Genomic DNA, 16,996 nt, shown 5'->3' on the forward strand with positions numbered 1-16,996 from the left:
GGATTTAAAGCCCAGCCAGAAGGACCCTCCAGGGCTCACAGTCCAGCCCCATATGCTGCCACTGCCGTGCTGCGTAAAGGAAGAAACCGGCTCTGTAGGGCTCGGTTGGCCAGACAAACGCTGCTTGGCCAGGCAGTATCCCGGCAGTGAGAGCCAGGCGCCTGCTGGGCTGGTCTCTGTCCCGTGCAGCGGCGCTTAGACCACTTGCGGAGAGAGAACGGGTCTGCCTGATAGCCTGCGCCGAGAGCCAGCTGCCTTTCCGCTCAAGCCCTGGGCTCCAGAGGTTCCACCTGTCGGTGTGATCCCAGCTCTCCACAGGAAGAGAATCAGATGCGTGCATGCATACGCACACGCACGCGCACACGCACACACACACGCATGCACACGCACACGCGTGCACAGTCATTTCATTCAAGAAAACAGACTACTGTGCTTTTGGAAGGCGAACGCTCTCACTGGCTCAGCAGCCTCCTGCTAATGAGCGTGAGGGGAACTAAGCAATGCGCCAAATCAAAGCCCTTTTTGCAGCTCTCCTCGTGGTGTATTTACCACCCCTCGTGCACCGATTCTCTCTTCCTTCTCCTCAGCAGCGTAATGAGGAGCAATGGAATGAATCAACCCCGCTGCCTACCTCCTTCCCAGAAAACCCACCGCTCCCACTACACACCAACACGGGCGTGACAGACTCGTGGGAGCACAGGACCCCCCCCGACACACACACACACCTGCCCAGGGACCCGCGGAGGCTGCCAGCTCTCCCGGGTCCCAGCAAGCAAGAGACCAGTAGTGGCTGGAGGCATCAGACTGTAACTGGCCGGAGATGGAGCTCTGAGCCCAAGGGAGGTGGTGCCCAGCCAGCTGTGCACAGGGAGGCTGCAGTAAAACGGGGTTCATTCGTAGCAACACGCGGAAGCTTCATGTGGCACCAAGTGGCGAGGGGTGGAAGTGCTTCAGAATGGGAGGGGGTCCTGGAAAGGGGAAGTGGCCACCGGAGAGGAGACTTCCCCCCTCCTTCCTGCCCCATTCCCCTCTCCTGCTCCTAGTGAGCAGGTACCGAGCCATGTCCTGTGCATCTCCTGGACAACACCGGCTACAAGAGAGCCTGATTTCTCCTTGAGACTCCCACGCCCACGCATGGCCACCCCTTCTCTCTCTCCGCTATGCTTTCACAGCCAAGGGCACCAGAGGCTGCTGCTGGGGCAGAGCAGACCTGTGAATGTGGTTACCCTGATTGCCAGCTCCCCTCTGAGCCGACGGCAGCCTGCCCAACGCACCGCGCTGAGTCTCGCCAGAGCCAAGTCAGCCCCAGAGAGGGAAATGACCTTAGACTCCGAGGGAGAGCGGGTTGGTCTGTAACTTAAAAAACCAACACGAGTAGCCCTGTAGCAACGTAGAGAGTAACACACATCGATCTATTGTGCCTGGGGCTTCCATGGGCACGGCCCACCTCCTCAGACGGGCAGGGGAGAGGAACCAGGGGAACCTCACAATGCAGAACAGAAAGAGAAAGGAGAGGGGGCAGGGGGAGGGGGAGTGGTCCGGGCAGGGGGAGCGCTGGTGTTACTGAGGCTGAGTGGGCTGGGAGTGTCCCAGAGGTGGCTTTCAAGGGACACTGAAAAGGGAGGTCTAGAGCACAGAGAGCAGGGGCCGTGCGGCGTCTCCCGGGCAAGGCGGCACGCTGCGTGAAGGAGCTGCCCTGAGACTTTTCACAGGAAAAAGAACAAACACCCCCCTCACCACCTACCCACCCATCCCCCAACTAAGGATGTTAAATAACGAGTAATTCACTAGTCGAGTAGTCGATGGAATTGTCATCAACTGCTCGACTAGTCGATAGGCACCTCCGCATTCCTCCTCTGAAATGTACGAGAGCCCCCGCTGGGCCCACGCTGGGGCTCTTGTACATTTGAGAGGAGGAATGTGGAACGCCATGTACAGCCTGGGGACAGCGGGAAGCCCCACCGACTCCAGGCTGCACGGCTTGGAAATGCACAAGAGACCCGTTGCCCCCGGGCTCCATGCTACGCTGCCACTTTGAAATGCCACAAGGAGCCCGGGTCAGCTGGGGCGCTGCTACTTTGAAGTATCCCCTCTCCCTCCCCTCCCCCCCCGCTGCCTCTGATAGAGGTAGGAAGAGGGGGCGATGACTAGACGACTAGTCCTCAACATCCTTCCCCCCCCACCATTTCCCTAGAAAACAGACAGTTCCGGGGGCATCCTCCACCCAGAAGCCCTAGCGACGAGGTCAGACTGACACCCCAACTCCGAACTTGCATCCTGCCCTCGCCCTGCCTGCTAGACAGCGGCGCGTGAGGACAGCACTTCCCAGGCGCCCCCGCCCACTGCTCAGTGACGCAGGGACCGACAGCAGGTGAGTTAAGAATCAAACGTTCTTTCTAGCAACTGTGACTCAGGAGCCAAGCTTTCCTGCTGAAACACAAGCACATTTTCTCCCGTCATATTACGTGTCAGATTTCCCTTCACACCAACGCCACTTTCCCTCTCTCCTGTTACCTGCAGCCTTTAGCGCATTACGATCAATCTGCTGCACGCTGAAACGGAAAGCCCTCTAACTCTCCCCTTTCTTCTGCGAGAGGCTTCCAGCCTGTGGAGGGGAGGAAGCGGTGGGAATGGCAGATCCTGCCTTGCTGGGCTTCTCACAGCACCACGTGACGGTCTCAAAGCAAACAAGGACGGATCCTCCTGGGTGAGGCCAGCTGGAAGGGTGTTATCAATGGTTCACTGTCAAACTGGGGGGCGGGGGGGCTCCACTATTGTCCATAAGGACTTGGCTGGTGGAGGGGAGAGCAGGCGTAGAAGATGCGGCTGGCGCCACGCTGGGACAGGCTGCAGTAACACTGACAAGTTAGAGGAGTGGCCTGAAATCCTCCAGATGAAATTCAATAAGAACAAGCACTTCACGCAGGGAGGGGGAAATCCAAGGTACAGACACCAATGGGGCCGACTAGCGAGGCAGCAGTACTGCAGGAAAGGGTTTGGGAGGGGAAACGGGTGACAAATTCAATGAGTCAACAGTACGAAGCAGCTGCAAAAAATGGCTCCCATCATTGTGGGTGTGTTAGCAGGTGTGCTGTCAGACAGGGAGACGGCCGTCCCGCTTGGTGAGCCCCTCTGGAGGAGAGACGTGCGTAAATGGCAGAGGCCAGAGGCGAGCAAGAATGGATCAAGGGTTTAGAAGAGCGAGGCACATCCAGCCTTGCCAACAGAGCTGAGAGGGGCTGAGAACATCTTCCCATCTGTTCAGGGCCAGTGGAAGGGGGACAGGGATCAATTTCCAGTTCTCCGTGTCCACTGAATGTAGAACAAGCAGCAATGGGCTTAATCCGCCGCACGGGAGAGTTCACTCCGTTCTTAGCAAAGCTGCCTGACGCTCAGCTCCAGACCAGGCTTCCGCGAGGATCTCGAATCCCCGTCATTGGAGGTTTGTCAGAACAGCACAAACACCCATCAGGGATGGGTTTGGTCCTGTCTCAGCACAGGGGGCTGGACTCTGGGACCCCATTCCCACGTGACTAGGATCTAAGGGCGCGAAGGAAGCTTTATGGTAACTCTCACGGGTAACGACAGACCCCAAGCCCCCCAGCACGGGAGCGTGTCACATTACTGAATTTGAGGGGAGCAGCCAGATCACTGCTTCACCCATAGGTGGGGGTGTTGGCCCCAAAAATGGTATAAAAGGGGCCATGTGGGGTGTTGAATAGACGCTTACTGTCTGCTGATCCTATGTATGCTAGTCATGTGATTGTATAATGTCTGTGTGTGAAGTTATAAGCATGTACTTGTATGGATACTGAATATTTCTCTGCATGTGGTTGAGCACTGGGCAGAGCCCGGCCTATGGACATGCTAATTAGCAAGGCCCTGTGGGACAATAGCACTCAATGAGCCAAGGACACACTTCGGGAATGAGGACTGACACCTAAGGGCTACCAGCAGGGGACACAGGGATAGGCCGCTGGCCAGGTGACCTGCTGCAGCCAAGAAGAGACCAGGAAGGATGTATAAAGAGGCCATGTGGTTGACTCCATCTTGGTACTCGGCTCAGCACTTCATCCCAGAGGCAGCAGTGCAGGAATCGAAGAGCCGGAAAGACCTGTGAACCCATCCTAACCTAGGATGTACAACAAGGACTTCTAAGCCAACAGTTATAACATCTCTGCTAGAGCCTGCATCGAGAACTGGGAGATTCGATGCATGTAATGTACTATCCTTTAACAACCTCACTCTCAGGCTTTTCTTTCTGGTAGCAATAAACCTTTAGATATAGATTCTAAAGGGCTGGCTCAGCGTGATTTGTGGGTAAGGTCCAGAGGGTAAATTGACCAGGGATCTGTGGCTGGACAGAACTTGTTTGGGGAAGGTGGAATTGGGTTCTAAGACCCCTCACCTGGGTATGAGGCCCGGGGCCATCTGGGGCACGGATATTGCTGAGGTGTCAGAGGGGTTTTGCTCATGAGGCTTCAGGCGGGCAGCTGAAGTGCTCGGTGTGACCGGTTTGTGGCCTGTTTGGGAAGGTTTCCAGTCTGGGGGCTGTGAAGAGCCCCGAATTTGAGCAATTCACCCTGAGCGGACGCCCTCAGCTGTGCCCAGACACAGCCCGTCCCATCACAGAGAGGAAATTCAAATACGGAGATTTGGGATTGCCGCAAAGTTCAGGTCGAGCCACCCAATGTTTCAGGGCACGTGGCACCACACCCTCCTCGTGCCCACTGCTCCACGAGGTGCGCCACTTGGAGCGCCGCTGGGCTCCGAGACCACGTCCCACTAGGGCACTGGTCACTGGATGCCAGGGCTGCCAAACTGGCACCATGGATCTCTGCTAGCAGGCTATGAGGTTACCACCACTCCAGCAGGGAAAGTCTGTGAGATCACACGCGCCGTGTCCCTGGGCATGGGCACAGCAGGACTTTCCTGGAGTGAAGGTCCCGAGTGATGCAGAACAACAAAGAAACCAGCCGCGGAGAGCAGAGCTGAAAGCTTCTTCTGGTTTAACATGCAAAGCTCAATGAAGAAACCAAAGCGAGGTGTGCTTTCAGCTCCTGGCACCATCCCTCTGCTGCTGCACCCTCCTGTCCAAACGCCCAAGGCCCTGGACGGCCATTGCTTGCAGGGACGCGGGTGGCTCTTCAGCTAGTGCCTCACTGCCAGCACACAGCTAGGTCACAACCAGCCACCCTGGCAAGAGTCACTTTGCCACGGCCAAAAGCCAGGCTGGGCCCTGGACGTCTGGGCGTGCGCCAAAGCCAAGGGGAGGAAGAACAGCACCTGCCCATCAGGAGGTGGAGAGGGGAGAGGAGGGTGGCAGAAGCCTCACCCAGCAAGTCCTCCGGGAAGACAACGTGCCTGAGGCCTCGGCCAGCTGCAACCAGCGGTGCCAAATCCCGGAGAGAACTTAACAGGGAAGGGCCCTGCAGCACTTTGGAGACTAACAAAACCTGGAGATGGGAGCAGGAGCGGGAGCTTCGGCGGGCTGATGAACTGCGGACGCAAGCTGTGCCCAGGAAGCTCAGGATCCCATCTCCCTGTTTGGCTGGTCCCCGAGGTGCTGCGGGGCCCTTCGCTAAGTGTGTTCAGTAACAGACTAGCCCGGCTCCCCTCAGACACATAAACCAGCAGAGTTTCGTCATCTCCGGGGGCACCAGGACATCTAGCAATAGGCACAACGGCCGCCCGTCTGCCTTCCTCCACCATGTCCGCGGGACTCCCAGCGCTCAGCACTCAGAAACCAGACCCTTCTAATCCTCCAGGCACCACGCTGACGAGCCCCCAGCTTGAAAACGTTGGCCACGCTAGGAATCAGCCGGGTGGGGGTGTCCAGGCACAGGCAAGAGCCATTGACCCCCCGATTCCACTGGGTTACACTCAGGCCATGGACAGCAAGACACATCTCTGCTGCACCTGCCCGGGTGCATGCTGGCCATCCGGTGCCACGTGGTGCCCCTGAACACGCCAGGCACAGCCGGCCCTTACGCGAGCGAGGCATGCATGTCGGCACTGCTTCAGAGAACGTGCATCTGAGATGGGAGGCTGAGGACCCGACCCTCTCGGTTACTGTCCTTTGTACAAACACCTGGAAGTTTGAGACAAATTCCCACTGGGGTACTTCCCGGGCATCTTGCACCATGCATGCCATCGGCCGAGCACTGCGGCTGCTGCCTTGTGCAGCTTACATGCCCTTGTGTGGCGCCGTGAGGCTGTCCGGGGGTTACACGTTTGCATTCACTAGGTTAAAGTCACAGCATGAATCATAATTTGGGAGCAGGGTTCTGATTTCACTCCCAATGCACCACGAAAGAAGAACCCCTTAAAATGTTTCTTAAACTCGTGTCTGCTGGAAAGGAGGAAGGGAAAACAGCCAAGCATCTCAAACTCAAGTCAGTCCTCGTTTTTATTTACAAGCTTCCTTATTCCCTCTCTCTTCGTAGAGGAAATTTTAAAGGGAAAACAACCCTCTGTCTTGAAAGTCTCTTGCATCAAATGTTCTTTCCGGGGAAACAGCCACTTGGGGGTAGCTCCGCAGCACTGTTGTTAAAAGTCTGATCCTGTTTCGTTAAGACCAAGACGCATCAAGGGGAAGACAAGAGTGGGAAGATACAGCCTCTGTCTCCAGTGCTTGCCTGTCCGTTCCCGGGATGGAGAGTCACAGGCGCAAGACATGGCATACGGCCCAGGTGGCCGCTCCTAAAGCCCAGCTTTACTCGCCTGTTTCTGGAGATCTTGCTAACTTGATCTGATGGAGTCTGCTGAAGGCCTCGCTTGAGGGTTGCCCAGCTGATCCCACTTGCCCTGACGGGCTGACTACATTCAGCTCCGCCAGCAGGCCGAGGGAGGCCCGAAGACAGGGGAGGACAGAGGGGAGGGTGGAGATGTACGCAGAGGAGCACAACTGCGATCGGTGGCTCACATCTCAGCCGCTGCTCGTGATGTAGCCACACGTCACCCGCTGCCCTCTCCATCTGGCCAGAACTCCCTTCTGCCTGGGCAAAGGGAGGCCCTGGGGCGTGATGGGCCGGCTGCGCGCTAGGGAGGGGTGGGGCAGACACACCAAAGCTGGCTGAGGGGACACCAGACGAAGCTGGCACACGCTTCTCGGAAAGGAAGTCCCTTTGTGCAAAGTGAGCAGTAATTCTGGGCACCTCCATTTTGGGGCGCCCCTGGAGAATGCTTTTGGAAGGCCCCGACGTGATCTGCAAGGCTCCACCAGCCCCTGCACTGGCGCCCCTGGCAGCATCAGGAGAGTGCGCTCTCGCGACAGCTCGGGGGTCTCACGCTCCTGGCCCATGGGCCCTTCCCAGGCAGAGCGATTGCACGATCCGGCCCGGGATTCTCAGCAGGCCGGGGGGGGGGGCTGGTCCCGGCCCCTCCATCACCTCGCCTCCCTCGCATGAGCACATGCCACTCTCCCCCCTCCTGCCATTGCAAATCCCCTTCAGGGACTCCCAGTCCCAATTCCAATCTGGTTCCTCCTGGACCCAGGGCCTTCGGAAGAGCCCAGGAGAGTCTCTGGCTCCTTCAGAGCTCGGGTGAAGACAGGAAGCAGCCGGCAGGATTCTAGCAGAGCCCACGAAACGTTCCACCCACCAGGCACGTGGGGTCAGCATGTCAGAACCCATGTGCTCCCCTGAGCATCCCAGCAGCCTAGCTCCGGTCCTATTGCATCCCTGGCCGCTGTTCTCCTGCACGGACAGTGGCGGAACAGAGCTCGAAAACAGCCATGCAGAGATTCTCCAGCGCCGTGGGCCCAGGCCATGAGTGAGACTAGGGGGCCGAGGTAATCTCGGTTAGTGGCCCAGCTCACTGACAGCAGTTGGTCCAATAAAGGCACTTAGCCTACGCTCAGAAGTGGGGGCCTCCGTCCGACTGGCCTCCCTGGTCTCAGAGCTTCGCTGTCCGGAGCTCTCTTCACGGCGCTGTGGCTCTGAGGCTATGCCTACGCAGCAGCGTGATTCCAGAACCACTGGCGTTATTCCAGGACAACAAAGAGCGCGTCTACACAGCAAGACTTTATCTCGCAATACTGTCGAGCTGGAGGACTTCCCAGTCCAACTCCTGTGGCCCTCACTTCCCGAGGGGTCAGGGAAGACGGGGGAAGAGCGCTCGTGTTTCCTGCTGATTTCCTGCTGTGTAGCCAGGGCCAAAAGCCGAGTTCCGCTACTTCGACTTCAGCAACGCAACTGACGTAGCTCGAGTTTGTAGCTTAACTCGACTTCGTCCCTGCTGTGCAGACGTGCCCTTTGTACCAAAACAGTGGCTTTTGGAGATAGCGTTTTTATTTTTTCTTTCCAAACGAAAGGGGGTTGGAAAAACCAGGCAAGCGAGACCCCAGGCAGCGTGCAAAGCGGCACTCTGGAATTCAAGTGCTTCGTGCTTAATCAGTCAACATTTTATTTTTGCTTTGGCAATCAATTATGGGGAGTGAGAGACGCGTATCGGCGCCAGGTGCCGAATCTCCAGTCTTGCAGCATGTGGAGCCGCTTAACACCCTGTGCAGAGGGAACGTTAGCGGTGATCCAAGCCCATTTCTCCCTCCCTCCCTCCCTCCCGGGGTAGCACGTCCATCTCTCCGCCTGTGTCCCCCACACACACCCAGGCACGCCCCGTGCAGCTGGGCCTGGCAACGGAGACAGAGGAATCAGGTGCACAGAAAGGAAAGCTGGATTCCCGCGAGACGCGGGCCGGGTCTGGCTGAGGTGCTGTTGGCGCGGCGATGGCGGCTGAGTGTGCCTGGGAAGGAGAATGGGGCCCTGGCAGACAGTGCTAGCCCGGCCAATGCCCCTGCTTAAACACCAGCAAGGGGGCTACTTGCTTCAGACAGCTGGGGCGTAAGCGGCCCTGCCGCCCCTTCCCGCGCCGCACGGTCACCCGCCGAGAAGGAACCTTTTCTCTCGGCAGAGGGCTCGTGTGGGAGCCGCCCTCGGAAGACAGGAGTCCCCTAGTCAGGCTCCTGGCCTGCTGGCCATCCCCGGACAGAGCAACACAGGCGGGCCGGGGGCAGAGCTGCCCGTTACCAGTTCCCGTGCCCCCCCGTCCCCCCTCCCACAGCACCCTGTCCCCCTGCAGCCACAGGGAGTGAGGGGGCCCTCACCGCCACACAGCACCAGGCCCCCCCACCCCCGGTGAGCCCCAAAGCTGCGTCCTGGAGCCTCCTCTCCCCCGGCCGGGCTGTGCACTCGCTCCAGCCGGGGTTGGTCATGAGGCTGGTGTTTGAGGCCCCTGCTGAAGCTCTAGGAGTCCGTCTCAGCCCCGGCTGTGCGCCCCTTTCTTGGGGGAATCAGCGGGTTGGAAAGCAGCACAGCCGGGGGGCAAGGCACACTCTCCAGGGCAGGAGCGTGTTCCCCACAAAGCACAGGCCACGGGTCAACAGGACTGCGCCATGTGCACGGTTCCCAAGCACTTGCCTCACCCCTGGGCACCCCACAAGCCAAGTCCGATGCTGCCCTGCACAGAAACGCAGGGAGAACAGACTGCACCTGCGGAGTCACTCCGCTCTCCTTAATTGCACAAAACCCCCATTGCCGGGGGAGCAGTTCTGAGGCGTCCACACAGCCAGTGGCAGGGAGCCGCCTGGCCCAGGCTGGCTGGCCGGCACTAGCTCTCGAAAACCAGCTGGAAGAGCCCTTGGAAGTTGGGGGCTGGAGCGCTGAGGCCCAGGGAGGGTCTCACTGTCTCCCCTGCACTGCACGGCAGAACAGCGACATCAGGGCAGGGGGGCGTAAGAGAATGAGACACCGCGCCCCCAGTGACGGGGAATGAAAACCTTCCCACTCCTCCGCGCACTTGGGCGGGGACAGAGCAGCAGCCACACAGCCGCCGGGAGAGGCCACGTCGAGACACGCAGGGATGCCGTTTAACGTCATACGCCCTTCGCCCAGCGAGGGGGACGGCAGGGCCCCGCCCGGCGTCTCGGGGTCCGGCAGAGCCGCGGGGATCGGAGCGAGGGGGACGGCACGGCCCTGCCCGGCGTCTCGGGGTCCGGCAGAGCCGCGGGGATCGGAGCGAGGGGCACGGCACGGCCCCGCCCGGCGTCTCGGGGTCCGGCAGAGCCGTGGGGATCGGAGCGAGGGGCACGGCACGGCCCCGCCCGGCGTCTCGGGGTCCGGCAGAGCCGCGGGGATCGGAGCGAGGGGGACGGCACGGCCCCGCCCGGCGTCTCGGGGTCCGGCAGAGCCGCGGGGATCGGAGCGAGGGGGATGGCACGGCCCCGCCCGGCGTCTCGGGGTCCGGCAGAGCCGCGGGGATCGGAGCGAGGGGGACGGCACGGCCTTGCCCGGCGTCTCGGGGTCCGGCAGAGCCGCGGGGATCGGAGCGAGGGGCACGGCACGGCCCCGCCCGGCGTCTCGGGGTCCGGCAGAGCCGCGGGGATCGGAGCGAGGGGGACGGCACGGCCCCGCCCGGCGTCTCGGGGTCCGGCAGAGCCGCGGGGATCGGAGCGAGGGGCACGGCACGGCCCCGCCCGGCGTCTCGGGGTCCGGCAGAGCCGCGGGGATCGGAGCGAGGGGCACGGCACGGCCCCGCCCGGCGTCTCGGGGTCCGGCAGAGCCGTGGGGATCGGAGCGAGGGGCACGGCACGGCCCCGCCCGGCGTCTCGGGGTCCGGCAGAGCCGCGGGGATCGGAGCGAGGGGCACGGCACGGCCCCGCCCGGCGTCTCAGGGTCCGGCAGAGCCGCGGGGATCGGAGCGAGGGGCACGGTACGGCCCCGCCCGGCGTCTCAGGGTCCGGCAGAGCCGTGGGGATCGGAGCGAGGGGCACGGCACGGCCCCGCCCGGCGTCTCAGGGTCCGGCAGAGCCGCGGGGATCGGAGCGAGGGACACGGCACGGCCCCGCCCGGCGTCTCAGGGTCCGGCAGAGCCGCGGGGATCAGAGCGAGGGGGACGGCACGGCCCCGCCCGGCGTCTCGGGGTCCGTGATGCGTTCTGCCAGGTTAATCCGCCAGCCAGCACAAGCCCCTGCTGAGCACAAACACCGTGCACCGCTCAGAAGGTAACGTGTGAAAAGCAGCCCTGTCGGGAGCAGCCCCTCTAGCAAGCGCCTGCCGACCGCCCCTCTCCAAGCAGAGCCAGCATCTTCCCCAGAGCGAGACTCCAATTCAGAGATCCCCGCGCCGCGGCCTGGACCTCACCCCCTCCGGCTCCAAGCACGTCCATCAGAGCCCAGGTCCGAGTTCAGAGCAACGGCGCTCAGCCCCCCCACCGAACTGTCCCAGCTCCCCCGCCGCCACAAAGCGAGAGACACCCCACATCTGGGCTGCTCTGGCACCTTTACGCCTCGTCTAAAGCACACCTAGGCAAGTCTGAGTCAGGGACCTCCCAAGGGTAAGCCAGCCCCACAGCCCCTCACACGCACACGCCAGCCCCACAGCCCCTCACACGCACACGCCAATCCCCACACACGCACACGCCAGCCCCCACAGTCCCTCACACGCACACGTCAACCCCCTCACACGCACACACGCACGCCAACCCCCCCACAAACACACGCCAGCCCCACAGCCCCTCACACACACGCACACGCCAGCCCCTCAGTCCCCCCACACACACACCAGCCCCACAGCCCAGCACACACACTCCACCCCCCCACACACACACACACGCCAGCACTACACATATTGCAATGACAAATGCCCTGGGATGCAGCTCTTTGCAGGGGAAAGAGCCCCCGCCCCCTCCTCCCGCCAGAGGTGCGCGTACAACCCACAACTCCTGTTGCCCCCTGCCCCGGCAATCCCTGAGGCTTCCTAGGAGCTAGGGCTGGCAGGTGGTTTCAACCAGAGCACCAGACACACTCGCCACGACATCACCATGCACATCCCATCGGAGTCAGAGCAGACCGGACACTTCTACTGTCTCCACTGGTTTCCCGAACACAAAGCTCAAACACCGAACTGTCCGCTTCAAAACCCGACACCTGCCAACCCCGCTAGGGGATCGTCCACGAGGGTCAGGCAACGGGGGCTCCCCCCACTCCCACCAGCCCTGGAGTGTCTGGAACCCACAGGCTCCGCTCAGGCGGCTCCCCCACTGGCACTCCTTGAACTTGGCCTGTGCGGCAGCTCGGGGCGCATGGTGCAATGCCCTGGTGTGACTCCCAGGGCCTGGAGAGCTAGGAAAGGCCCTCTGGCATCCGGCACCACCACACCGGGGGCAGGGAGAGCGGGCGCAGGGGACGCAAGGAGGGGCCATGCACGTGCACATGCAAGGGAGGTGAGGAGGGGCCATGCACGTGCACATGCAAGGGAGGGTCACAGAGCAGACGCAGAGGAGGCAAGGAGGGGCCATGCATGTGCACATGCAAGGGAGGGTCGCAGAGCGGACGCAGAGGAGGCGAGGAGGGGCCATGCACGTGCCCATGCAAGAGAGGGTCACAGAGCGGACGCAGAGGAGGCAAGGAGGGGCCATGCACGTGCACATGCAAGGGAGGGTCGCAGAGCTGACGCAGAGGAGGCGAGGAGGGGCCATGCACGTGCACATGCAAGAGAGGGTCGCAGAGCAGACGCAGAGGAGGCGAGGAGGGGCCATGCACATGCCCATGCAAGAGAGGGTCACAGAGCGGACGCAGAGGAGGCGAGGAGGGGCCATGCACGTGCACATGCAAGGGAGGGTCGCAGAGCAGACGCAGAGGAGGCGAGGAGGGGCCATGCACATGCACATGCAAGGGAGGGTCACAGAGCAGACGCAGAGGAGGCGAGGAGGGGCCATGCACGTGCACATACAAGAGAGGGTCGCAGAGCGGACGCAGAGGAGGCGAGGAGGGGCCATGCACGTGCCCATGCAAGAGAGGGTCGCAGAGCGGACGCAGAGGAGGCGAGGAGGGGCCATGCACGTGCACATGCAAGAGAGGGTCGCAGAGCGGGCGCAGAGGAGGCAAGGAGGGGCCATGCACGTGCACATGCAAGGGAGGGTCGCAGAGCGGGCGCAGAGGAGGCAAGGAGGGGCCATGCACGTGCACATGCAAGGGAGGGTCGCAGAGCGGGCGCAGAGGAGGCAAGGAGGGGCCATGCACGTGCACATACAAGAGAGGGTCGCAGAGCGGACGCAGAGGAGGCGAGGAGGGGCCATGCACGTGCACATGCAAGAGAGGGTCGCAGAGCTGACGCAGAGGAGGCGAGGAGGGGCCATGCACGTGCACATGCAAGAGAGGGTCGCAGAGCGGACGCAGAGGAGGCGAGGAGGGGCCATGCACGTGCCCATGCAAGAGAGGGTCGCAGAGCGGACGCAGAGGAGGCGAGGAGGGGCCATGCACGTGCACATGCAAGAGAGGGTCGCAGAGCGGGCGCAGAGGAGGCAAGGAGGGGCCATGCACGTGCACATGCAAGGGAGGGTCGCAGAGCGGGCGCAGAGGAGGCAAGGAGGGGCCATGCACGTGCCCATGCAAGGGAGGGTCGCAGAGCGGGCGCAGAGGAGGCAAGGAGGGGCCATGCACGTGCCCATGCAAGAGAGGGTCGCAGAGTGGGCATGCCAGCTGAGTCTCTCCGACCCACTCGGCAGGGACGCAGACGCCAGTGCTCACGCCAGTCCGAGGCATCCCCGAGCATGGATGCAATCAACAAGGCTCCGACAGACACACCCCATTTACCAAGGTCTCCCTCTGGCCCCCACTCTCTGGTGACTACACAGATGGAGGAGGAAGCCTTCCCTGCCCCGGTGCCCCCCCCCCCACACATACACAGGCAGATGCACTGGAAGGGGGGCGCTTTGCCTCCCAGTACCTGCATTCGGTGACACTGCAGCAATAGCTGCCGCTCCGACGGCCGCTCCGGCGCTCTGAGTGGAACTCGTTCCTCGACTTCCTCAGGCTGAAGTACTCCGTCAGTTTCCCGAAGGAAGCCATGGCGCCGGCGGCGTGCGGGCACGTGCAGGCGCACAGCCGGTGCCCTAGTCTGTCCGCACAGCCCCACCTGCCAGAACCAGGGCGCTCAGCACCCCTGCATGTCACCAGGACCGGGGGGTGCAGGGAGCACTAGGAGTCAGAGAGAGAGGACAAGACAGCGCAGTTTAGAGCGGCCCGCACCGTGCTGCACGCAGACACGCTCCCACTGGAAAAGAAGGGAGAATCCAGCGCGTACGTCCCACAAGGCCAGCGCTGGCTGGGGCGAGCGGCTGAGTTGCACTGCGGCTGCTACCGAACTGAATGCAGGAGAATGAAAAAAATAATCCTGGCTGAAAAGACTCGCCCGGTAGCGACGGCGCATATCTCCCTGCTCCCACTGCGAGCAGCAGCTCACCAGACACGCCGCCACATCGCACAGCGGCCTTTGGCCTCTCGGGATGCCCACGAGGTCCGGCAGAGACACCCCCGGCTTCCACTTCATTCTCCCCTCACCAAAAGAAGTGAGGCAGCACCCTCCAACCTAGCGGCAAACGATAACGCTCACGTGCCACAGGACCAGGTGCCCATGGGCGTTTTCAAAGGGCCCCTCCCCATCATGTACAGGCACCAAAATAAACTCAACCAAGGTTCTCTGCTTCTTTTGCTTGTAGCTATTCCGGGCTGGCACGCCTTTTCTCACGCAGCAAACTCCCCCTCCCCAACACTGTGTTAAACAAGCTGATTTCTGTCTCACCAACCATCTGAGCACAGGGGAAAACTTCTCAAACAACCTGACCGGTCCATTTAAAAGTCACCTACGACACCCACCCTCTGCACTACCATTCACCAACCCTTTTACAATTTCAACCGCAGCAGCCAGCGACAGGGACCTCGGCAACCGTGCATGAAAACACCGCTCCACAGTCCGCAGTGCTTGTGTTAGCATCTGTAGTGCTCAACACCAGCTCGGAGCTGGGAAGAAGGGGACAGCCAGGCCTGGGGGAAACTCCCTTCAGGCAGCCCAAGTGAGCAACTGCGCATTCAGTCTGGGAAATGTAGCCAGGGGAGAGACGATCTGTTGGAACAGAAACAAGCAAATAACGTGCTTAGGATCTTCCCGAAAACAACAGGGACTCCTGGCAAACCCGCCAGCTGCCTTCGCGTCCTTTCGCTCCCTCGGCTGCGGATGCCAGACGAGAACTAAAGCCTTCCTTGCTGCTTTTCTGCCCACAGCCCCCCGCTAAAACAGCCCGTCTGCAGGTGCCCCACAAGCCCCCCCGCCTTTGCATCTTTCTACTTCCCCATTCACCCTTCCGTCCCCTCCTGCTCCGCTCGCTCCTCTAGCCGGCAGCCTGCCACCCCAGCAGCCCCTGCTCCCTAACCCCAGCGCAGGCAGGGGGGCCACCTACCTGAGCGCGGATCCCCTCCCCGTCACACCCCTGCACGCCAAGCAGCTGACTCGCAATTAGTGAAAGGCAGCGGGGACTGTATTTCAGCAGCTCGGCCTGCTGCCCCGGAGGCTGGGCAGCGAAGGGATTCCAGCCCCAGTGACATGCACCGCGAGCCTGCGCCCCCCGAACAGAAATCAGCAGCACAACCCCTCGCCCCCCGGGCTGCCTGAGATGCCTGCACGCTACCCGAGCGGGGCGGGGCCAAGGGGGAGGAGAGAAGAGAGCGGGAGGCAAATACCCCCCCCCCCGAATCCGATGTGCAGAAAGCACCTGCTGGCTCCTTCCAGCCGCGCAGCTTCGGCAGGGTCTGTTGTGGCGGCGACGGCAGCGGCAGCTCCTGGCGGGCTCTGAATGAATCTGTCCCTTTCCCGCGGGCTCCCAGGGAGCAACGGCCCCCACCCCTCGCTCCCATTCACGCCGGCCCAGCGCCAGGGCAAGCTGGGGGTCTGCTCGCCCCTCGCCCCTCCAGAACCCAGCCCACCTCTGCGTGCAGGGCGCAGGGATTGTTTTCCCTGCCAGTTCGCTGGCTGAGACACGGAGTGAGACACACACAGCCCCCCCACACAGTGTCAGCTCGCACACGCACACACACAGCCCCCCCACAGTGTCAGCTCGCACACACACACACACACACAGCCCCCCACACAGTGTCAGCTCGCACACGCACACACACAGCCCCCCCACAGTGTCAGCTCGCACACACACACACACACACAGCCCCCCCACACAGTGTCAGCTCGCACACGCACACACACAGCCCCCCCACAGTGTCAGCTCGCACACACACACACACACACAGCCCCCCCACACAGTGTCAGCTCGCACACACACACACACACACACACAGTGCCCCCCCACACAGTGTCAGCTCGCACACACACACACACACACACACAGCCCCCCCACACAGTGTCAGCTCGCACACACACACACACACAGTGCCCCCCCACACAGTGTCAGCTCGCACACACACACACACACAGCCCCCCCACAGTGTCAGCTCGCACACACACACACACAGCCCCCCCACACAGTGTCAGCTCGCGCACACACACACACACACACACAGCCCCCCCACACAGTGTCAGCTCGCACACACACACACACAGCCCCCCCACACAGTGTCAGCTCACACACACACACACACACAGAGCACCCCCACAGTGTCAGCTCGCTCACACACACACACACACACAGCCCCCCCAGTGTCAGCTCGCACACACACACACACACAGCCCCCCCACACAGTGTCAGCTCGCACACACACACACACACACAGCCCCCCCCCCAGTGTCAGCTCGCACACACACACACACACACAGCCCCCCCACACAGTGTCAGCTCGCACACACACACACACACAGCCCCCCCACACAGTGTCAGCTCGCACACACACACACACACACACACACAGAGCCCCCCCACACAGTGTCAGCTCGCATACACACACACACACACAGAGCCCCCCCACAGTGTCAGCTCGCATACACACACACACACACACACACAGAGCCCCCCCACAGTGTCAGCTCGCATACACACACACACACACACACACACACACACACACACAGAGTGCCCCCCCACAGTGTCAGCTCGCATACACACACACACAGAGTGCCCCCCCCACAGTGTCAGCTCGCATACACACACACATACACACACACACACAGAGCCCCCCCACACAGTGTCAGCTCGCATACACACACACACACAC

General features: G+C 61.6%; 1 protein-coding gene across 5 annotated transcripts in view; it reads right to left on the minus strand.

The window, feature by feature from the left end:
- LOC102446898 (ankyrin repeat and fibronectin type-III domain-containing protein 1-like) overlaps nt 1–16,996 on the minus strand; it is a 368,753-nt gene that overhangs the window by 253,586 nt on the left and 98,171 nt on the right. The window contains exon 1 of one of the 5 annotated variants that reach the window (XM_089782200.1): nt 13,728–13,924. The exons of the other annotated variants lie outside the window; for them this stretch is intronic. Within the exon in view, the coding sequence (XP_089638326.1) occupies nt 13,728–13,849 (122 nt within the window). The 5' untranslated portion in view covers nt 13,850–13,924. Of the gene's footprint in view, nt 1–13,727; nt 13,925–16,996 lie in introns of those variants that run through there. 5 annotated transcript variants of the gene reach the window in all.

The sequence above is a fragment of the Pelodiscus sinensis genome, chromosome 15 (genome assembly GCF_052426305.1).
Source record: "Pelodiscus sinensis isolate ZL-2025 chromosome 15, ASM5242630v1, whole genome shotgun sequence".
NCBI lineage: Eukaryota > Metazoa > Chordata > Testudines > Trionychidae > Pelodiscus > Pelodiscus sinensis.